The 14712-nt window shown below is 33.6% G+C and overlaps 2 protein-coding genes across 2 annotated transcripts in view; both read left to right on the top strand.

Moving 5' to 3' along the window:
• Positions 1–14712, top strand: part of LOC134694929 (uncharacterized) — a 109776-nt gene that overhangs the window by 62172 nt on the left and 32892 nt on the right. The window lies entirely within an intron of this gene.
• On the top strand, positions 11508–12731 carry LOC134695261 (uncharacterized). The gene is made up of 2 exons (XM_063556479.1): positions 11508–11759; positions 12342–12731. Exons 1-2 carry the CDS (start codon positions 11511–11513, stop codon positions 12729–12731), a joined length of 639 nt encoding a protein of 212 aa, XP_063412549.1. The 5' UTR covers positions 11508–11510.

The following is a 14712-nucleotide window of genomic DNA, read 5'->3' as shown; positions in this document are numbered from 1 at the left end:
GTTAATAAGACACTTAACATTAATATCGATAATTCGGAAATAGAAATGGAATCGGGTGATGATATACTACACGATGGAACGATAGATCTCCCATCAGTAGCCCCAGCAGAAAAGGTAAACATTACACCTGTAGTGAAAGTTGTTCAGCCGGTTTGTGTATCGCTGGACAAAACAATCAATTTAAAGGACAATGTATTAACGGGAAGTATAGTGTGTCAAGGGTCGCGAACTCAACGAAATTTACACACTGATGTTATGGATAAAGAAAATAGACAAATAGACAAAATAAAAACTATCGCTCCGAAATTAATAATTACAGGGAAGAGTCCGTGTATAGATAGTCATTTTCAAAAAGTTGTGTACAGCCAACGATCAGAGGGAAGTTGTATTATAGGGAAACTAAACAAGAGAGACACGGTAGTTATGTGTACTATAGGAAAACGTGGCGAAGCTCGTCATGTAAATTTAGAGACTGATAAAACGGAGTATGAAACCGCAATGTCTGACATGTCTTACGTCTACAGATTTAGAGACATTAGAAAATCGGACGATGATGAATTAAAGTGTCATGTTCGTGGTATTCCAAGAATTGAAAGATACACAGAAGTACATAAACTTTGTTTGTGGTGTTTTGGTGAATAAACTGTTTAAGGGAGGGGGACAATACATGTTGAATACTTAAAATAATTCTAAAATAATTTTTGTGATGTATCATAATTCTGGTCTGGAAACCAACCGTTTTTGATTAAACAACCAACATTAATTAAAATAGATCATTTGAGTATTTAAACATTTCGCATTTTTTCTCTCCTTGCGATAGTTTAACTGTAGTTTTTATTATTTTATTAAAAACGTCTAGTTAAAAAAAAAAAAAAAAAAAAAAAAAAAGGAAATCAAGATTAAAGTATAAAAGTTCATTTTCAGAAAGTCATTTCAGGGTGAAATAAAATAAGGAAATATATAGATTGTACAAAAAGTCATGTTATATTAGAATATTTAGCATTTCAGAGAAAGGACAATAATTATCTACATTGTTTTCATGTATGTGTAATTCAAACTGTGATATGTAAATAAGAATTGTGAATATAATAAAGATAAAAACAAACAAAGTTGGTTAGATTAACAAGTTACCGGTCGTAGAATAGCTATGCAGTCACACATGTTGGAAGAATGAAATATGGATTTATTAGACTGAGATTGTACAACCTAGTCAAGCCAAGCTTTCCATCTCCCTTTAAATAAGCACAAACTACATGGCTTCTTGGTATAAGGTGTATTGAAGTATTGATAGCTCTATTTCTACTTTCAAACGTAGGGCACGCGCGATGTTCCTACAAACCCTAGGATTTAAAACAGAATCTTCGAAATTTCATCCGCAAAACAAAATAAAAATGTTAGAAAACACGAACCAATATTAAAACAAATTCAATATATGTTTTGAATTATGTTTTTACAGCTCTTGATCATCTCCTAAGTAATATTTAGTATATTTGAGGATTAAAAAAAGAAAGCTATGTGAAAAAAACGGATGTCCCCATCCAACGTTACATTTATGAAAAACTTTTTTAACTCCTATGTATAGTGATCCTATTTCTTATTCTCTGATCTTCTTGATTCTTGACAGGAACAACGACATATGTCGGTTCTTTGTGGCGTTAAAGCCGTTATTTTACCAAATTTCACTTGACTCGACTGCATATTATAGTAGAAAATTAATAAAAATAGTAAGACAATAATAATATCTAAAAAAAATACAAATATTTGCCTCATGTGAGTTCAAATATTGCTGATTCAATAAAATCTTCTCTACACAGTCGTTTTTCAAACGGTAGCCATTTTGTCCAAGTTGATATTTCATTTTTCAAAGCAGTTATAAGGCGTTTCTTTTTTTATTATTGATCAAAACAAAAGTTTGATAAACGAAGAGTAAGAAATGCCAAGATTCTTTCCTTATTAACTACATATTTGGGTCTTAAAGGAATAAAATGCTTCCATACATTACAAGACGGTAGCCAATTTTTCCAAATGTCTGAAAACGTCTAAAATCCTAAAGACGCTAATTTCCGACGTTAAATGTGCTAAAGTTTCAATTAAATGTTTATGATAATTAAAACAAATCGTGTTATGAAATTTGGAGAAAGATGGTAATGATTGCTGCCGGAAAAAAAAATAGTGCATGTGGCTAAAGACTCCGCCCGGGGAAATAGGTTCGACACAGGTTAAATTTTGCAATTTTTATTAATTGTATAGCTTTTAACGATTTATTTAAAAGAATTTGGAAATGGGGGGAAAATCCCATTTTGTAAAATAAATTGAAATTTATGTCACGGAAGTACTCCGAAATAGATCATTTAAAGTCGTCAGTTAGGTGCAATCACCAATATCAAAACACTTAATACCAGTTCACGGAATGTTTTACTTCGCGATTTGTCCTGCTATTTCGTGATGAAAGTAATTCCTGTACTAGCGAAGCCAGAACTTTTCGTCAATATAAACTTGTGCATGAAATGGAGGTAATTGAAAGACGAATCCCAAACAGCAACGAAAACCGTTTCATCGAATTAAAAAAAAACGGGATTATATTTTTGTTTGCCGTTTTCGCGGACGACCCAGGAGTAGATTACTATATTTTAAAATGTATGTATCTGAAGATGACTTGGGAAAAAATTCTCAAGCCAAGGTTCAAGTAATTGAAGGGGTGTATTTCGACAACTTATGTGTCAGGGAAAATACAATTCTATTCAAATTTAACCAAGGGTAAAAATGTTCGATTTACTTGCAGAGTGTCAGATATATTTGTATTGGGGATGAATTAAGATATAGAAATTTTACAATGACAGATGATATGCAACTTGAAAGTAAAACATCCTATGATAAAAAAAATATGAAAACTGTATACATGTACTTCCGTCCCATCTTTCCTTCCTACATTACTTGCGACAGTACTGCATTTTAAGTTGAAATAACTTAAAGGGTAAACATTATTATATCGATTTCCACAACTCGAGGTATTTTTTTTATAAAATGACATCACAAATCGAACAGAACCAGAATCAACCAACAATATAAAAAACCGAATAAAACTTGCAAAAATTAATCGAAGTCAAACCCTCTTCGACGTCGCATTTTAAGTGTAACGTGTTGTAGGAATATCGTGCCCAACATTTGAAAGTAGCATTTGAGCAATTTATACTTTAATTATCCATATTACAAGAAGCCATGTAGTATGCGCTTATTTAGAGGGAGATGGGATGCTTAGCTGGCAAGATAAGCTCGCATATTCTCATAGTATTATCTACCTAATTTGTCTGTACAGCCATTTGACAATCGAAAAATTATTAACCTCAATTATTATTGATGTTTTGGGAGGCGACTTTCCTGCTGTGGAACTTGCGCCCTCAATTAATTAATTAATTGAATTAACCTCAATTGTATTTTAATAAAATATATAAGTTTCTCACTGAAGGTATTCATAGAAGGTATCCAAAGATTTTGCGACGATGCAAATATTAAACTTTACAATATAAATAATATCTTTAACCAATGAATTCAAATAGCAAAAGCTATGCAATTAACACATATATACTTATTAGCTTCATGTAAATTATTTAACAATAAAATGCATTAAATATGAAATTTGGAGTTTTACCAAGGGAGCTAATAATTGAATTATAACATTGTCTGCCACACAGCATTTCGGGGACTCTCCCTCTGGTATCTTTCCTCCCTCTTTTATAGCTGACTATGCGGGGGCTGTTCTAATTATTGGGGGCATTATGATGACGTATAGTTGTTAATATCTGTGTCATTTAGTCTCTTGGCAATCATAATACATATTCTTTTATATATAGCGATGTCGTTATTACGGCATAGCGATGTCGTTATAACGACTTAGTGATGTCGTTATTACGACATGATATGTCGAAATTACGACATAGCGACATCGTAATAACGACATGTTATGTCGAAATTACGACATGCTATGTCGTAATTACGACATGATTTTTTTTTTGAATGGCCCTTATCGGCTTCCGTAAAAACTAGCCAGTGCTCTTATTATTATTTTACAAAATTCTTATATTTTGTGTTTTCCAAAAGAAAAGAAAATTAGGAGTGGCAGAAAGAATACATGCCCTGTCTAAAAACTTAATGCAAAGAAAAGAAAACTGATATGAAAAGTTATCTCTCTCCAGTGGCAGATCCAGGGGGTTGTTGTGAAAGTACAATTTACACGACGTAACGTTATATTTATTCCCGTACTTTCACATTCCCATTGCTGACGTCAACTTCCGCCCAGCAATTGTTTATATGGTTTTGAAGAGTGAAGTTACGTTGAAGAATAAGAAGATTGGTTTTTGACTTATTACATATTTTATAAAAGGTAAACAGCATACATTTTACACACTATAGTATTTTACTGATCTCCGCATCAGATTCTAAATATATACTTTGCCCTATTTATAGATCGTAGTTTCCCCTGTTACATATAGCGCGATCGGCAATTCAAACACATTAACGTTGGTTGTTCATTTGTCATTATTTATTCGCGTATTCCTGTGTGAATAAACTGTGTTGTATATTTATTGTGTATTATAATAAAGTATTGTATTTCTACATGTTGTTTGCATATAAACGTAACTGCCGTATAAAGTTGTGGTAATTGTTTAATGAGACAAATACTTGTTGTGAAGCGCATGTATGATTTTACCCGCTCGGACCCGTTTGTTATATAAATAAGTTATTTCACAACAACTGGTGACAGCCGTGGGATTGATTTAAAATTCGTGTTATTTAAAGATTGCAAAACTTTTCAAAGCAGTTTTTAGCTTTTGGTTTTGTTTTCTTCGTTCGGAAACTGGTCGTGATATTTTACCGAATTTAAAACTTTTTAAAGCTGTTTTAGCTTTTGGTTTTAAGTTCACGTGATCCTAAATTTCTAGACTTTGTAGGGCATATTTTGCTTTGGTCTATGAAATTTGTCCTTTTGTCCTGCGTTTCCCGCGTATCAAAACTTTTCAAAGCATTCATTGGCTTTTGGTTTTGACCCTTTCCCCTTTACTTCGCGTTATTTTGATTTCAAAACTTTTCAAATCGTATTTTGCTTATGGTTTTGAAATATCGTATTCGTGTTATTTAAATTTCAAAACTTTTCAAAGTGTATTTTGCTTTTGGTTTTGAAATATCGTGTTCCGCTGATTTGTAAGGGTTTCAAAACTTTTCAAAGCGTATTTAGCTTTTGGTTTTGAAATTTAACTGTAGGGCTAGCATTACTTCTAGACTTTTTATAGCTGATTTAGCTATTGGTTTTGAAGGTGTGTTTTTTTGTATATGATCGTTTTCGGTATTTCAATAAATATTTCAAATCCTTTCAAGGTTGTATTAGCTTTTAGGTTTGAAATTTTTCAGTCACGAATAATAGTTAGTAAACCGTGATTTAAGTATCGTGTTTAGATATATAATTTCGAAGTTCGTGCAATGGTTTACATTTGAATAAGAATATGATGCTCAGAAGTCGTCAGTTACCTACGGTTCAAAGAACTAGAAATTTATATGTACCAAGAAGTTGTTTAGGTTCAGTATCGGATTCACACATATTGAATAAAAATCGAGAAAACGTACCACAAAGTTCAGCAACAAATGAAGTTGAAACAATGACCCGTGTTTCTGGAGGTAATACATCAATTTCCACTGATGAAAGTACCATACCAAGACATAATGATAGTTATAATCAAGAAGAAATAACCACAATGAGACAAGGGGATACAATTCCTAGATGGGTAATGAACAGAGAGGCTCATCAAAGTACCTTACATACTGACAATAGGCGACCAAACAATCAAAGTACAGAGAATACTGTTCCATCTGAAAATAGATAAACGTATCAAAGAACTTGGAGTACTGGTCACTCAGATAACAGAGATGCATATCAAAGTGCATGGAATACTGATCACTCGGATATGAGGGAAAATCCAAGTACTTGGAGTACTGATCACTCTGAACGACGGGAATTGAACAGAACATATGGTCAAAGCAATAAAGAACATCAAAGCACTCACAGTTCTGTTGAAAGGGAGAGGTGTGAAATGAATAGACATGAACAGCAGAGAATGGACGATTCTGAAGTGGGAAGATATCAGTATGTTGATACTTATCCTGATCATAGATAGTCGTCATCTCAAAATTCTGATAGTACGCATCATGAAAGATTTATGGGGTACCCAGAGACTTCCACAAGACATTCAGAATTACTAAGAAATATGCCTGATTATACACATACCAAAAGTAATTATGCTGAACCTCAGACATATGTTCCGTCAGAAACTATACAACCAGTTAGAGGAACAGAATATCCAAGAGCAACTGCTGATAATATGTACTCGATATATGATAGACCTCGTTGTCAAGAAAATGCATATTCCAAGGTATCAAATATGAGTCGTACGTCATCAAATGAACCACAACATAGACTTCCTTTTTATAATGGCAAAACTGAATGGGAATCATTTTGGTGTCAATTCCAGATCATTTCAAAAAGCTACGATTGGGACAATCAGAAGCAAGCAACACAGCTGCTATTATGTTTGCAAAATGAAGCTTTAAACTTTGCTTCAAGGCTCCCACATGAAGTACAGACAGATATTTTTAGTTTGTTTGTTGAGTTGAAGAAGAGGTTCGGTGACAATATTTTACCATCAACACACAGAGCAGCACTTCAAGATCTTAATAAGCAGAACAAAGAAAGCCTACAGGAATTTGCTTATAGAGTTGTAAACCTGATAAGTAAAGCTTACCCAGAAATTAAAGGGACTCAGCTATTCGAAGAATTGACTGTTGAACATTTCCTTTATGGTGTTAATGATGAAAATATAAAGTATGATGTTATAAGCAAGCAGCCAAAATCTATTGATGAAGCTTTGAATATGGTCATGTGGCATGAAAGCTGTAGATCTAGGAGTGGTAAAAACCGTAAATCTTCAATACGAGAAGTACAGTTCGTTAGCCAGTGTGAAGAAAATGATATCAGAAGGTTACACCAAAAACAATACGTAACTGAAGAAAGACTTAACCAGTTTGGCAGAGAACTCAAAGATTCTATTATTGAGGGGATGGCTAATTTAAATAAAAAATTGCCTAGTTTGCCAAGTACTAACAGTAATAATTACCAGCAGTCTAATTACGCATAGAAAACGGAGAGTAATAACAATAGGTGTTATAAATGCAATGGTATTGGTCATCATAGACGTAATTGTCCATCAAAACAAGATAAATGGGAACCAAAGAGAAATAGCCATTATGGAGACAACCAACAAAGAGATGCATATGCACCAGTCAAAACACCTTTCGATCCTTTAAACTAGAAAGGGCTGTACATGTAGGCCAAGCCATAGCTCCAAAGAGTAATGAAGAAATTATGGAGAAAAGAAGGAAATTGAATGTTTAAAAGGAAAATTTGTAACCTCAGAGAAAAACTCTTCTGAGAAACATCTAACTACTGAAGGTTTAGGCCCTTCAAGCAGTGATGTTAAAATTATCAGTAAGAATCAGACCAATGTAGCAAGAATGAACATATTGAAAAACCAGTTTTGTCCAGAGTTGATGCTGTGAATCAGTATAGAGATGATATGAATAAGAAAACTAGTGCTTTAACTTCGGGAATTCTACCAGAGAAATACTTTGAAGACAACGAATCTTCTGGTGATAGTGTTGATGGAGAAAATAGTGTATGTATTAACAGAGTTGAATCAGCAGTTATTCAAACGTCTGTTAGAATAAATGATTATGAGTAAAAAGCAGTAATTGACACAGGTGCTGAGGTCACTGTGCTCAGTGAAAAGGTTTATAGGAACCTTGCAAAAGATTATCATCTTAAGTTGAAGACAGCAACGCTTGGATTGTTAGTAGCTGAAGAGGGGAAAAAGATGTCAGCAACTGGTATTACAGAGATAGAAATGAGTTTAGGGCCACTGCGTTTTACTTGGCCAGTATACGTAGCACCTTTGAATGACGATTTGCTTCTTGGTTGTGATATTATTGATGAATTGGACATCACGTTAAATACATAACGTGGATTTCAAATAAAAGACATTTGGTATCCATGTGAAGTAAAGAGAAGAGAAAATAAAGTATTAAAAGAATTGTTCTTGATAAGAGGATTTCCATAAAATCTCAATCGGAGATGATTATACAAATACCAGTACCAGATACAGAGATATTTAAAAGTAATTTTGCCTTATTTGAACCAGTAATTTACGACAATCGCAAAATTCTTGCTGGGAAAGGATTGGTTTCTACACAAATATCGTCTTTACCAGTGCGATTCATAAATTTGGAAAATAGTCCATTGAAAATTAAAGAAGGTACTTTAATAGGAACTCTGGAAGCTGTGGATGAAGTGACAGAATTTGTTGATGTTACAGATGTCAAAATGACGAAAATACCAAAAATTTGTAGGTTACATGATCCAGTAAAAACACATGACACAGCTAAAAACGTGTTTACGTCATCAAGGGAAAATAAACTAGATGAATTTTGTCCAGAAGTCCCAGAATATTTAAGAGAATTATTTCAGAACAGTTGTAAAAACATCAAAAGCAACACTGCAAAGAAAACACTAGCAGACGTTCTCGTAAAACACAAAGATGCCTTCGCCTAATCGAAAACAGAACTTGGATCTTGTTCAGTGCTAAAACACAGAATAGACACAGCACTTGCAGCACCAGTCCGCCAACCTTTACGAAGGACACCACAAGCTTTCGAAAAAGAGGAAGAAAAATATTTAAGAGACCAAATAGAAACTGGAGTCGTTAGACCATCTTCATCTGCCTGGTCATCACCTGTGGTTTTAGTCTGAAAGAAGGATGGTTCTATCAGGTGGTGTGTTGACTATAGGAAAGTAAATGATTTGACCATAAAGGACGCGTACCCATTGCCAAGAATCGATATGTGCCTTGACTGTCTATCATCTGCAAAGATTTTTTCCTGTTTTGACCTCCAAAGTGGATATTTGCAGATAGAGCTGAATGAAAAAGACCGCGAGAAAACAGCATTCACAACAAAATATGGGCTGTTTGAATACACCAAGATGCCTTTTGGTTTATGTAATGCTCCGAGTACTTTTCAAAGATGCATGGAACTAGTATTTACTGGACTTCAATGGAAAATACTTTTAATATATTTAGATGACATCATTATATTCAGCTCCAATTTAGAAGACCACTTCAAACAATTAGACGAAGTTTTTTAAAAGACTTAGAGAGGTTGGACTGAAATTGAAACCTTCTAAATGTGACCTTTTGAAACCAGAAGTACTGTATCTGGGTCATATTGTTGGTCAAGATGGAATAAAACCGAATCCAAAAATTTCAGAATCTATTTCAAGTTGGAAGATTCCCGAAAATGTCAAAGAAGTTCAACAATTTCTTGGTCTTTGCAACTACTATAGGCGCTTTATTTTACATTTTAGTTAAATTGCATCACCGCTGACTCAGCTCACAGGAAAAAATGTCAAGTTTGTATGGACAAAAGATTGTGAAGCAGCTTTCACCCAACTAAAGAATGCTTTAATGTCAACACCAGTCTTAGCATATCCAAATCCACAGTTACCATTCATTTTGGATACAGATGCATCTAATGTAGGCATAGGAGCAGTTTTGTCACAAGTACAAGATGGACAAGAAAAAGCTATTGCCTTTGGTTCAAAGAAATTAAATAAAGCACATCAACGTTATAATGTCACGAGGAGAGAACTTCTGGCAGTAATCACATTTGTCCATCAGTTTAGACATTTTCTCCTAGGGAACAAGTTTTTACTACGAACTGATCACAGTTCACTAAGATGGCTGTTCAATTTTAAAGATCCCCAAGGCCAGTTAGCCAGATGGCACGAAGTTTTTTCACAATACAATTTTGACATTCAACATAGAGCTGGAATAAAACACACCAACGGTGATGCACTGTCAAGAAAAGACTTTGATTTTTTTCCGGTACACAAAAACAAAACAGATGACTGGACTCAGTTTCATGATAAAGTAGACAATATCAAAGACATAGGAAGAACTAATGAATCCATTCATGCAGTAACACGAAGTAGTACTAAACAAGCAAGAAAACCTGCCAATTGGTTACAGAAGTATACTGCTTCTGAAATGAAAGAGCTACAGAGAAAAGACAAAGATATTGGCCCTTTATTTACATGGAAGGAGTCAAAAGAACCAACAACAAGAGAACAGGTTGCTAGATTTAGTCCTGCCACAAGGAAATATTGGCTTAACTGGAATAATATAATAAGTATGGATGATGTATTGTACCAAAGATTAGTTCCAAACTACCCTACTGATGTACCAAAAATGCAGTTATTGGTTCCTGAGATTTTAAGGTCTGAAATATTGACGCTGTGCCATGATTCTATTTTTTCTGCTCATTTTGGCATCAAGAAAACAACAATGAAGATTGGTACAGAATGAGGGAAGATATAAAGCAACATATCAAACAGTGTCCATCATGTTGTAAACTTCGTAAAACAATCAATAAAAACCATGCAGCTTTATAGAATTATCATGTTGGATATCCAATGGACAGAGTAGCGTTGGATGTCATGGGACCATTTCCCAAATCCAAAACTGGCAATCGGTTTACATTAGTGATCGGGGATCAGTTTACCAGATGGATGGAAGCCTATCCATTGCCTAACCAATATTCCCATATCGTTGCCGAGAAACTTGTTAATGAGTTTGTTTCTAGATTCGGAATTCCGCTTGAAATCCATACTGATCAAGGGACTAATTTTCAAAGCAATTTATTCCAAGAATTGTGTAGGCTCCTTGATATCCATAAAACTAAATCAACCCCTTTTCACCCATCATCTAATGGCCTAATTGAAAAATTTAACCAAATATTAGGAAAAAATGATTAAATCTTATGTAGATGAAAACAAAAGAAAATGGGATTTCTATATTCCAGTATTAATGAGTGCATACCGAAGTACTATTCATCCCTCTACTGGTTTCAGTCCAAATAAATTAATGTTAGGACGAGAAGTGAATCTACCCAATGAGTTACTATATCCATTACCCAGCCATAATGCCCAGAAACCTGTAAATGAATACGTTGATGATTTGAGAGTTCATGTGGAAGATATATACCATGTGGCTCGAGAAAATCTTAAACAGTCTGGAGAAAAGCAAAAACGAGACCATGATACGAGAATAATTAATCAACCTTTTTTTATTGGATCTCTTGTATTTAGGAAGAAACCATTTTCTAAAAAGCTTTAAAGTCCATGGATTGGTCCATTTGTAGTTATTAAACAACTTAGTCCTGTAGTTTATCAAATCAGAGATTCAAGAAAAAGTCTAAATATCCATTTTGATAACCTTAGAGCATATGAATCTTCTGTTTTTCCATTCTGGGTTAAAAAAAGTAAAGAAACAGTTTTTGTCCATGTAGCTGATTTACCTGTTCAACATTTTTTATAGTAACTTACCATGTGTTTTGTATTCTGTTTATTGCAGATGGAAGATGAAAATGACCAAGCCACCTTTAGCTGTAGGAAATGTGGAGATGAGATGAAATCATTAAAAGAGGCCATCTGGCATGTTAAATTTAACCACACTACATATAACAATTGTCCTTATTTTTGTACCATTTGTCATTTTAAATGCAACAGTTTAAACCGTTTGGAGAACCATGTAACAAAATATAAACTTCATGCTAAACTTGCAGCTGATGTGCAAAATGTTCAAGATAAGACATTTCTTAAGGTGGTATGGGTGTCTTTCGCCATCTTGGATTGTAAAAAACAGAGGATCTAAGGTCCATATTTTCTATCAAGTTAGCAAAATTTGATGCAGGAATGCAATATTTAATGTGAATTTTCGTTTAAAAGAACCAATTTATAAGAATGTAACTTGGAAATATTAAATTTTTAAAAGTGTAGATTATTTTTGGTTGTTTTTTTAATATTTTCAAATTGGCATTTTAAGGGGAGGTAACTCTAAAACAGTGCATTTTCTGAAATTTTCCTATTTTGTCTTTTAGCCGGAAAAAACGTACGGGGACCCTATCTTATCTTTTGATATTCTAAAAGCATTGTCTGAAAGCTACCTTTTTCCTAATTTATTATACGATTCTATCATTTTGTTTAGTTTCTATTCACAAAATGGTGCTTTTTCCTGTATAATCCATACTAAATTTGTCATTTTGTCACAACCTGTAGCTTGAGAAAATGCACGGTGACCTATCATTTTTATAACATGTTTGAGCATGTATCAATAGATACTACATTTTGACAAAGTATGAACAAATTCTATCATTTTTATTTTAGACTCCCATACCACCTTAAGAAGAACACTGTGCCATATAATGTTACATGGGGTAATCAGGGTACAGAAGATCTTGGTACCAACTATCCCGGGATCCACATTGATATACAAGAAGAAGTTGTTGAAATTATTTCAAATACAGAAACACCAATTACCACAGATGCAGAGACTCAAACTGACAACATGGAGGATTTTGAGAAACAACTAAAAGATCAAAGAAAAGAAGTATTGAAACTTAGGGAGGAAGCCACATTTTGGAAATCAAAGGTTCTTGTCATGAAGAGACAACCAGGAGAGGACATAACCAAACCGTCGCTACAGAAGAAGAGAAGACTTGGAAAAGAAAATAAGAAGATAAAAAGTGTAGTGTTCTTTCCATACAAGTCACCTGTTGATAAACTGTATAAATAATTTTGACAATGTTTGAACAATATATGTTGATGAATTATTGCTTAATGTTTTTTTGTTGATATTGCTATGTTTTTATTGTTATGAATATGCATTTACAGAAGAGGTGATTTTGAAATTTTGAAATTTTGAATAATGTGTATTTTTCATGTCGTTATTGTTGATATTTTTTTTACTGTAAATAAGGTACATTTAGGTAATGTTTTAATTTCGAGGGCGAAATGATTTTTTGAAAAGGGGGGGGGGGAGTGTTGTGAAAGTACAATTTACACGACGTAACGTTATATTTATTCCCGTACTTTCACATTCCCATTGTTGACGTCAACTTCCGCCCAGCAATTGTTTATATGGTTTTGAAGAGTGAAGTTACGTTGAAGAATAAGAAGATTGGTTTTTGACTTATTACATATTTTATAAAAGGTAAACAGCATACATTTTACACACTATAGTATTTTACTGATCTCCTCATCAGATTCTAAATATATACTTTGCCCTATTTATAGATCGTAGTTTCCCCTGTTACATATAGCGCGATCGGCAATTCAAACACATTAACGTTGGTTGTTCATTTGTCATTATTTATTCGCGTATTCCTGTGTGAATAAACTGTGTTGTATATTTATTGTGTATTATAATAAAGTATTGTATTTTTACATGTTTTGCATATAAACGTAACTGCAGTATAAAGTTGTGGTAATTGTTTAATGAGACAAATACTTGTTGTGAAGCCCATGTATGATTTTACCCGCTCGGACCCGTTTGTTATATAAATAAGTAAGTTCACAACAGGGGTGTTCCGGGGGTTAGAACCCCCTTTTTAGGGACGATCAATGCATTTGAATGGGGACAAGTGGTTGGAACCCCCCCTTTTTCCTGGGTTCAGCCGGTTGGGAACCCCCATTTTAAAATGACTGGATCCGCCCCTATCAGATCACCAATCACAAATGAACTAGACTCCAGAATTACCAAAAATTTCAGACTACAAATGAGTACAATGTTTATGATTTATTTTTTAGCCCAAAGGAAACAATTCTGTACTGGGTCAATAAATAAGGGACCTTCTTCCATCTGTTGGTCATCATCCCACACTTATTTACAAAAATCTGAATCAGTAATCTGCAAGCGATAGGAAGAAAGCTTAAAAAGTCCTGACCAGTTGAAGATTTCAGAATGACCAGCATATAATATATTCTTATTGCCAAAACATCAAAAACATTTTTTCACTTAAATAAGATATGAAATGTATAATTCTTATGGAACAAGACAGAGAAATTTAAAATACACATGTAAAATGATTCATCTCCAAAGTATGAAAAAAAGTAAAATCACAAAAATACTGAACTCAAAACGGGAAGTCCCTAATCAAATGGCAAAATCAAATGATGAAACACATTAGACAAATAGACAACAACATAAAAGTGTTGGCAAACAAATTGAGATTTCGAGCTATAATATTACAAAATTGAAGCCACAAGGTACATTAGATCTGACAGTAGGATATAGGGGCAATATTTTACATGTCCCGTAAGTCATTTAACTTTTTGTGATGTCAATGAATAGCACAGAATTTTAGAATAGCTAAATAGGACCAACCAAATACATTTTGTACCTGTTTTTCTTTTATGTAGATAAAAAATAAATGGTAATGAGGTAATCCAACTAAGCAGAGATTTCTAAAGTAGCACTAAATGTTTACTGTGACCAACAGATTCCAAGGTTGATTCAAGGTTGATGTCATATATATTCCTCAGTATCCTTTTGTATCAGCTAATATCCAAGACCTTTAAAAACATTAAACATTTGAATTTCTACTTTTTTTTTACTGTTAACATATTAACAAGCTGCTATGTGTCATTTTTGTGTTTAACCCAATTTGTCATTTTTGTGATTAACTCAATATCCGATGTGTCATTTTTTGGTTAACGTAAAGTGTGATTTTTTTGTGACTTACCCAATTTATGTCTTTTTTTTTTAGATTAACCCC

The sequence above is a fragment of the Mytilus trossulus genome, chromosome 13 (genome assembly GCF_036588685.1).
Source record: "Mytilus trossulus isolate FHL-02 chromosome 13, PNRI_Mtr1.1.1.hap1, whole genome shotgun sequence".
In the NCBI taxonomy this organism is placed as follows: Eukaryota; Metazoa; Mollusca; class Bivalvia; order Mytilida; family Mytilidae; genus Mytilus; species Mytilus trossulus.
The sequence above is the reverse complement of the archived record's forward strand: the minus strand, read 5'-3'. Positions and strand labels throughout refer to the sequence as shown.